The sequence below is a fragment of the Pyxicephalus adspersus genome, chromosome 11, assembly GCF_032062135.1.
Source record: "Pyxicephalus adspersus chromosome 11, UCB_Pads_2.0, whole genome shotgun sequence".
Lineage (NCBI taxonomy): Eukaryota > Metazoa > Chordata > Amphibia > Anura > Pyxicephalidae > Pyxicephalus > Pyxicephalus adspersus.
The window spans coordinates 30,992,528-31,002,113 of record NC_092868.1 but is presented as its reverse complement, the minus strand read 5'-3'; the positions used below and the strand labels follow the sequence as shown (position 1 = coordinate 31,002,113).

Below are 9,586 nucleotides of genomic sequence, written 5' to 3'. Positions count from 1 at the left end.
ATGCCCGGTAGGTGGTTTATCAATGCCCAGTTATACCTAACATGGGTCCCGGTGCGCGGTAAGATCAGCATGCGTCCCCGCCGCCTTCATTCACACCTCCGCCAGGCACACGGAGCCCTCGCATCTGTCGGAAAGTGACCAATAGCAGCAGCCGAGCTCCCGGGACTACCACGCCCCCTCCCCCGCCCCTGCAGTGACGTCACTATGCCTGTGCTGTCAGTGTTGTTCATCCACTGCAGAGTGCTGAGGCTGGACCATGCATCTCCTGCTACTGATCTCCGGGTGCCTGCTGGGCTGCACAGGTAATGGGGGCTCCTTGTCATTATGTATTTGCTGCTTCTGCTTGTTCTGCAAATAATGAGAAATGTGAACTCTGCTGTATACACCAGTAAGGCATGGCCGCTTAGACATCTATTGATGTGCTCTTCTCCTATTTATGTGATGTTATGTTTCACAGAAAGGATTTCTTTGCTGATGCAGAATTAAAAAAAGCAAAACTGATGGAAAAATATTTTTTATATTTATTTGAAACATTTGGTAGAAATCAGATTTCTCTATACTGGCATTAATGGCTAAGCAAATAAATTAAAGGTGCTTTGTAGGAGTTCCATAAGCTTTAAATGGCTCCTGAGGTTTACAAAAGTTTACTTTATCCTGGATCTTCTTATTAGCAACAATATTTGACATCTATTTCATGGAAAACAAAGTGAAATAAAAATATGCAATGCTCAGTGCAAACAGTGATCAAATAAACACAAACACAAAATGACATTAACAAAACAAACATAAATACACAAAATTGGCTGATTGTAGTGAAAGTTTATATTTTGGTTATTTTGTGGCACAAATATTTTTCTGAAATGATTTTGCTTATTGCAAAACTTGAGATAAATTTTATCTGAAAAATAAAGGATAGGGAAATTCAGATTTACACAGCATTTGATTGGTAGAATCCAATTGCAAGATCCTTTGCAGATCTGACTGATCTCTATATACCATGGAGAATCTCACCATCTGTCCAATAGGAATTCTTGGTTTGTGTTTCTGGATACACTCCATAAACAACTAATGTGTGCAATGCTTACATGTGTCTCTGTGCTTGTTCAGCCTGCTCTTATGTCTTTCATGGAACAAATGGTACAAAAGCAGAGCTGGCGATTTGCCTTATTAAGTAAAGTCTGCAAAGAGCTCATTCTAAACAATTGGAAAGTCTTCAGACAAAGTTTTAAACATGTGGATCTGTGTTATTGCTAACTGTAGGCTGTCTTGGTGAGATCTATGGCTGTGTGACTGTCAGAGCTCTCTCTATATATACATATATATTTGCAGTGATTTGCTATATTGCAGTATATGGTGTGTGTGATTTTGCAATGCAGGAATGCATTTGATACTCTTGCTAGTGATGGTGTTCCTAAAAATGTACAGCATGCCCTTTCTCAGCTCACACACAGCACAGACTGCTTAGGGCTTGGCATTTACTGATTGACATTAGGAAACCCCCATATCCAATTCATAGGCTGACCCTGCACCCCTTCTGTCGTCATCGTTTCCAAACACTTTGGCCTGAATAGTGACAGTCTTCCTACCCTCTTCACTTCTTTTTCGCTAAACAATAGGTGCTTGTGGTCACCATATAATGCAGTTATTAATGGGACACTTAATTTACTGAATGACTAAATTAAAGTTGGAATTCCAGAGATAAGTGAATTGCTCTGATTTGTTGAACGCTCCTACTGTTGTGACAGACTGTAAAAAAAAAGTTTATAGGACAGTGACAACTTATAGAGGCTTCTGTTCTGCATGGTGTAAAACCAGAGAAATAGCAAAGCAGTCATTGCAAGCTTGTACAATTTCCATAAACTAGAACAATGTCTTTTTGTGATGAATGAAATTTTGTGTTTAGTGAGATGGACCGTATTGTGATAATAAGGGGAAATACCATGGTTATATCACTGCTTTAAAAAAATAACACACACATATCCTATTTATTGTACAGTGCTACGTAATATGTTGGCACTATGTAAATCCTGTTTATTATTATTAATAATGATAATAATATCTAATATTCAGTGTTATGTATTACAAGTGTGTTTAGAACTTTTCTTGCTTTAGAGAAGTAAAACTATGGGTCCTATTTGTGAATATATGATCTTTGCTATGTGCCACTAGGTTGGTCCACACCGAAGCCTGCATTTTGTAAATTATACTTATTTGTAAATCTGTGAGATCTCCCCTTATGTAATTTTAAGGATAGCCTAGAATAAGTGCAACTACCTGTTTTGATACCTAAATAACCTAAATGGCCATGGACACAAGTTTCAGTGTTCTCCCCAGCTCCTTTTACCCAGTTGCACTACCCAGCACTTTTCAGTAACCACCCAACTGTTACTGACGAGTTGGGTCATAATAAAAGGGGTTTCCACCTACCTACAGCTTCTTCCCACCCAGCTTTAAAAAAAGGCAGGGTTGAACGCTGAGTAGGTTTAATTAACATTTTTTTTAAATACATCCATTTTAGCAATGATGGCATTCACTTTGGGTGAATACAATCCTCTATTATAAATGTCTATACAGAGGAATAGAAGAAGGCTTTTGCTTTATTATATCACTGCTGTGGATATATCAATCAGATCTTCTGAATGTCTCAGCAGTGGCTAATTTCCTACCAACAAAAACTACTTATTTATGGGAACAGTGGTTCAAGGGTACACACACATCCCAGTGTGCATGTGCATTCATGTTCATTGTGTTAGTTAGTTGTTGTCATTCTTCTACACACAACAAAATAGATCCTTAAGCACAATAAACAGAGGATATGTGTTGTATTGTGCTTCCGGGCAGGTGTGCTGCAGTGCCTTGTAGATGTGGTTTACTTTGCAACATAATGAACATCTACCATGTGTTACAATGTATTGTAGTATCATGCCTCATGGCATTGTGCCCTGGTAATGTAAGGATATGTTCTGTCATTTCATTGAATACTCACTTTGCGGCTCTTATTACTGTGCTACTTGGAGATACCCAAATGAGTATTTAGCTGATTATACTCCTGGACAATATTGTGCAGGGTATAATGGAGGCTGGCCAGTGTAAGGAATGGTGTACAATTCAATCAATGAAAGTTATTAAATTCTCAAACAAACTGTACTGAATTCCATGCAAATAAATTCACTATTCTATGTTTCTATTATTTGTAATAATTGTGTCATTTTCTGTTCTCATAGATATTATTCCTCTTTAAAACTCAGTTTTTTTGAAAATTAACAAAAAACGATTTACCTTCAATGAATCTCTGGCTATATTGTTGTCTTACTCCTTATCTTTGTACACAATGTGTACTTAATCTATATGAACATAGATGACATCGCACACTTGTGCCACTAAACTTGACTTTTAGTATCTAAAAATTATTATTATTAAATTGTATTTATAAAGTGCCAACATATAACCCCCATATTCATTGTTGTGTGTGGCCACTTCAGACCCTTACAACATTTTTTTGGTTCATAGTGGTGGAGAGAATAGGAACTCATGTTGTGTTCAGATTAATATTGTCTGTGTCCCTCCTAGGTAGGTTTACATTCTCTAGATGTTCTGGTGACCATTGCAACCAAGACAAACATAATTGGAAATTCATTTGTCATCCAGTCCTTACCCATAAACCTTAGTTATCACTGAAACCAGTTGGAATGGGTAAAACTCCTTTTTGTACAAAGGGTGGTCTGCCACCACTTTCTTAAACTTTATTGGTGTTACAGAAGAAGACAACATTTCCAGGGAAGCCCCGTTTCATGCTGGCTTCATATTGCTACATAATTTTGCATGGTAATGTACATTTTGTAAATGCCGCACATTTATTTGAATGGACTACTTAATGTGCCAAAATACACCAAACAAAGAACACACTGTTTTGAGTAACTCTACACAACACACCACATGGTAGAGCATTACTGTACGTTGTGGAGCACTACCATACACATACATTGGCAAGTTGCTTTAAGGGGCATTCTTCTTGCTTTGTTGAGATTTATTCTCATTTCCCACTTTAGGGCATGAAGTGAAAAGAAATCACCCCAACAGGACACCGTCAGCTTCACTGACCAATAGTAATGCACAGGAGGCAGGAAGCAGCATTGCCTTGTAGGTCAGAATAACATGGGCATTGCTTATGTCTAGTAGATATAATAGTCTGCACAGGTCCACACTTCATAATCTCTCCTTCCAGTAGTGACAGGACCTCTTTAAATAAAGTCTAAACCCAAACCTTTTTTTTAGTATCATTGTGAAGATTTTTGTAATCTTTTGATCATTAGATACAACAGGAAACGAGTAAATCTCTTCAAAGTAGGGCAAATTGCTTCTTAGACAATTGTCACCATTGCAAAATTTCCCCTCTCTTTCTGTTCTGATGATAACTCCAAATTTTAGATTTATCCTGATTTCAGGTCCTGCTGATAATGAATCTCCATTTTTATAGACTCAACCAAGCCTAAAATATGCACATATGTAATATATTGTGGCTTTTCAGACGTGGTGGCTGCATTTGTTTTCTTCTTTTTCAGTCATTTTCCCTATATTGTGTAAATACCAAGCTTCCTGTCCCTCGTGGATACTCTCATTCCTTCACTGTATCTATGGAGGAAGCCACAAACTTCAGACATGTCTGCTATTGGTCACCTCCATTACTTGGTAGAGGGTAGGTTAGTAGTTTATGGAGGGAAGATAACATTGTACTTTTAGTTCATCTCACAGGAAGTGATGAGGACAATGCTATTCTAGAAAGATCATTGAGGTTTTTCTGTACTTGCTGAAAATGTTCTAAATCTGACATATGAAGCCTAATAAAGTCATCACATCCATGGGTTGGTAAGCTGCAGTAGATTACATTTTTGTTCTTGGGTTCAAGTATCCTTTAAATAAAGCTGGGTACTCTGGCAGACATAGAAGTGGCAGACATTAGAAGTTAGGCCTGCAGGAACAAAACTAAAATATACAGTAAGTTTTAGGAAGATTTAACTTGGACTAAAAAGAAGGATTCTGCACTCTGGGCTACTGATTGGGCCTTGTACACATTCAAGGCTCAGAGGGACGATCACAACTGAATGGCTACAGTTCATCATTGTGATTCAGTCTTTAACTTCCCATAGGCCCTGGTTATCACTGGAACCATGCTGGGGGTTGAAATGCAAAGGCTTGTAAAATAATAGCAGGAGAGCGGATATTCCATGATGCATTGCATGAATAAAAGCAACTGCACCAACTGCATACAGCAACCATTTGCAAACACCTGCGAAAACCTCTCATGAACACTCCTGGATGCCGAGTGCTTAAAGATGAGCATCCAGGGGCGGATTATTGTGCAGATGGCGTCCGCCCGCTTCTACTTTGTCTTACATATTGTATTTTGACTCTTCCAGGAACACAATCCTCATTGTAATTAGTGTTTTCAGAACTACTATAATGACATATACCATAAAGACAGAACAGACAACACTGTCATGATTAATTCAACAAATGCATTAGTTAAATGATCGTAACACGGGGAAAAGACAAATGTAAAGATTAATGAAAGTGGCTGACAGGAAATGATTGTTGGTTGGAAAGTGGATTTTCTATATATTGTAGAAGCCTCCCTATCTATATGGTAGGTATTTGTATCAGAACAAACTATCAGATCTATTGATGGACATACAGAACATTAATATTTGACATGCTCTCTGTGTTTTTTGTAAATTTTCTCATTTTAATGTTTTTCTTTTGTTTTGGGATACAACATTGTATGTAACTAACCTCCTGAGTGGTTCATTTCTGTCTGGATTTATGTCTAAAAGCAGGACATTGTTTTTCATGAAATTTTTTTTTTTCGTTGTAGGCCTGTAAATCTTAGGCATAACTCACCAGAATATGTCCAAACAAGAATCTGAGTATAATAAAGTTTGAACCACAAAATCATCTCAAAATAGAAAAATTTAATTTATTAATAAACTTTAAATAAAAAACACAAAAATCTGACATTTATCTGATTATTTATCTCATAAACTAATAAACATCCCGGGTCTGGTATATTTTAAAACAAAGGACAGCACAGAGTCCAACATCACAATCCAATAGTAGAACCGGGTTTCTTTTCTGATTTTTTTTCCTGACGTCATCTTCCTAAGCACAACACACCACGCACGTCCTCGTTCACTGTTGGTGAAATGTAGGTATTTCATTAGGCCAAAACAATATTCAGACATGAGTATGCCAAAAAAATTGGCAGAGTAGTCAGAATCTAGGCAGAGGTCAGGAAGGCGGCAGGCAGAGACGTGATCAAAGGTCAGGCAGGAGGCAGGCAGAGAAGTGGTCAAAATGTCAGGCAGAGGTCAGGCAGGCGGCAGGCAGAGACATAATTAGAATCTTGGCAAAGGTCAGGCAGGCGGCAGAGAAGTGGTCAGTCAGGCAGAGAAGTGGTCAAAAGGTCAGGCAGAGGTCAGTATTCAAATATAATGGCAGATAGGCAGGGCACAGTAACACTGTAACACTCCAACGCTCAGACGATACTGGCTACTTTGTATTGGATTCAATACAGTTATTTTGTATTGAATCCAATACAAATAATTTTGATAATCCTGCCACGCCCCGAATGCAACGGCCACACGCTCCAAAGTCACCGGGAACTACCCGATGACTCATTGGATGCAGAAGACGCCGGCCAATGGAGGAGGACGCTGGTGCATCAGGTAATTTTGGATTTACTATTGATCTTTGCTGTTTTAGCTACCCTGAGTGTGACTCGGGGTTACCGCTTCTAGCATCTGTTTCTTACCCCCAGTCACACTCGGGGTTACCGCTGGGGAGGTTAACATACCTCTTGACTTTATTACAACGTAAGTTAACCTTTTGTTACAAAGGTATAATATCCTTAAAGAACATTTAGAATACAAGGCTAAGTACCCACCCCTTTTCCTTAAAATAACCAAGGATTTACATGATTGGTCAACTTCTCCACCTTCATGGTTTGGCAGGATCGCAGCGATCAAAATGAATATTCTACCAAGACTCCTATACTTATTTTGAACCCTGCCTATTGCAATCCCTAGAAATATATTGAGAAACCTACAAAATCAATTACCTACTTTTATATGGAATATTAAACACAGAAGAATTACCACCACAATATTTACTCCTAAAGTATTAGGAGGCCTGGGAGTCCCAAATTTATTGGTATACCATAGAGCAGGACAAGTTGCTGCACTAGGTCAATGTACCTCACTAGGTGTGGATTCCACCCAACAAAAAGACCTACAATTATGTGTCCTGCTTGGTCTTATTGATTGGCACTCTGGATGGCCAAAAAACAAATCGTAATCTACATTCCATATTCACCTTTAACACACCTATGGGACAACCTGGAATTCCCCCCTGGGTGTGACAAACTACAGTTTAGGTGTTGGCTAGACAAAGGGATATAAGGCATTGGAGATCTCTTGGATGGAAGGAATATAATGAGCACTAGCATACTACAGAAAAAATACTCACTCCCACCTTCAGAAACATTCAGGTTTATGCTGTCCTTCTTAATACGATCCTTCCTAAAATCTAAACTGAAAGGAGCAACTCCCCCCTATCAAAGTACAGCTATTTAAAAGTCATGCTCAGCCTTGTCTGAAGCCAAAGGAAGAATTTTAGCTGTATATTCAGCTTTATTTGACCCTCACAGAAAACTCTTCTATATGTGTCAGTAGGACTCAGATCAGGGGGAGTCATTGTTGGTTGAGAAATGGCAGAATATTGCGAGCTTGGCTTCGGCTATATCTTGCAATACTTCTCTCATTGAAGCAAATTATAAAGTTCTAGTGTGTTGGTACCTAGTACCCATCAGACACCATAAGCTACACAAAGACCTTTCACCTTTGTACTATAGAAAATGTGGTCAGATGGGTACTTTGTTACATGCCTGGTGGAGTTGCCCAAAAGTTAAAAGATTATGGATCAGAATCTACAACCTCATTTATTTAGTCACATAAAATCAACTTACTTAAATGGTTAGAAATATCCTTATTTGCACAACTAGATGAGAAGCTTCCAAAACCAATTGCCCGTTGAATACATATATCCTCCTAGCAGCACAAATAATAATAGCTTTAAATATATCATTGGATTTCACTAAAAACAAACTGAACTGGATCATGACAAACAACAAACTGACTTGTCTACTTAAAGATAAAATGGAAGCTTTTCATAACACATGGGATCCTTGGATCTCTTATCTCTCAGCCTAGATAATGCATGAGGAACCTAATATTCCCTCTCCCCCTATTTTTCCCCCTTGATTTCGGCTCAATATCTTAACTCAGGTTATATAGTCACTGAAAAAAATGTTCAAACTTGTTGAAACTTGTAACAACATTTATTTAATACATAGAAGTTGTAGGGACCAATGCATCTGAAGTTAACATTAAAACTTATAACAGGAAATAATGTAAAAGGTATTTTTCTGCATTTACAAAAACCATTGTTTGTCATAATAATGGAATACTTATGTGATGCAATATTTAGTTGGAAACTTTATTTATTTTTGTTTAAAACAAAAAAGTCCCTGTTGTTATAATCTGGATTTTGTATGATGCGTGAATTTATATAAATTTAACTCCCTATTGTTATGTGACTATCTCAAATTTTCCCCCAAATATGTTTTAATAAACCCTTTGAAAAACCAATAAAAATGTATAAAAATACAACAGTGTAAACAGCAGTGTGTACCTGTGACAGTGAAAGATGCAGCCATGGTTGGACTGGCTCAATACAGATGGGCCCGATGACATTCCCCCCATTTTTTTTGTGCCATATATGGTTCACAAGACAGCCACCCAGCCCACTGGTTAGCTGCCTTCCAAAAATATGCCATGGTGTCTGGAAAGCTTTTTATTTTGATGGGCCCTTCATCTCACTTCCTCTGGTGGGCCCCAAATCACCAGTCCAGCCTTGGGTACATCTTTGGTGTACTTATGACCCTCGGAATATCAGTGCCGTAGGACTCATTCGGTGATGCACTGCTGTGATTTGTACTTCCCTTTCTCTCCTTGGCCAATCATTGGCTATTCACAAAATACAGGATGATCTGTGATTGGCCAAGGAGAGAAGCTCTGGAAATATGGTAATCCATACTGCTTGCCACTATTAATGTATGGAGTTTGTTCTATCAATGCACAGCAATAGAGACATTGGTGTTTGTTGGTGTTTCTGGAGGTGGTAACTTTGTACTGTATTCCTATGATTTGTTTTAGCTGGAGCTTTAATTTAGCTTGTTGTCATGAAATCCAAAGTTCATTCTGATTGGAGAAAGACAAAACATGAGCTACATAGTTTGCTGCTTCCTAGATCTGTATTTGTTACTGAACATAAGCAGTACAATAACAGGATTTGTGGAAGACTTATATAAATCTCAAAGCTATTTATTTAGTTGTTTTCCTGGAGTTCAGCTTTAAGGCTACAGGGTGACATTAGTTTAAGTAGGTGACCCAAGTTAGAGATCTCAGTACAATCCAGTCACCTTGGCAGTTTTAATGTACTAGTGGTTGTCTTCACATTAGAAATGGTCATA

The 9,586-nt window shown here is 38.2% G+C and overlaps 1 protein-coding gene across 2 annotated transcripts in view; it reads left to right on the top strand.

Moving 5' to 3' along the window:
• Nucleotides 1-204: 204 nt before the first annotated feature.
• The window catches only part of MCAM (melanoma cell adhesion molecule), a 54,947-nt gene continuing 45,565 nt past the window's right edge, over nucleotides 205-9,586 (top strand). For both annotated transcript variants that reach the window (XM_072427346.1, XM_072427345.1), the window contains exon 1: nucleotides 205-302. In XM_072427346.1, coding sequence (XP_072283447.1) covers nucleotides 257-302 — 46 coding nt within the window. In that variant the 5' untranslated portion in view covers nucleotides 205-256. The remainder of the gene's footprint in view (nucleotides 303-9,586) is intronic.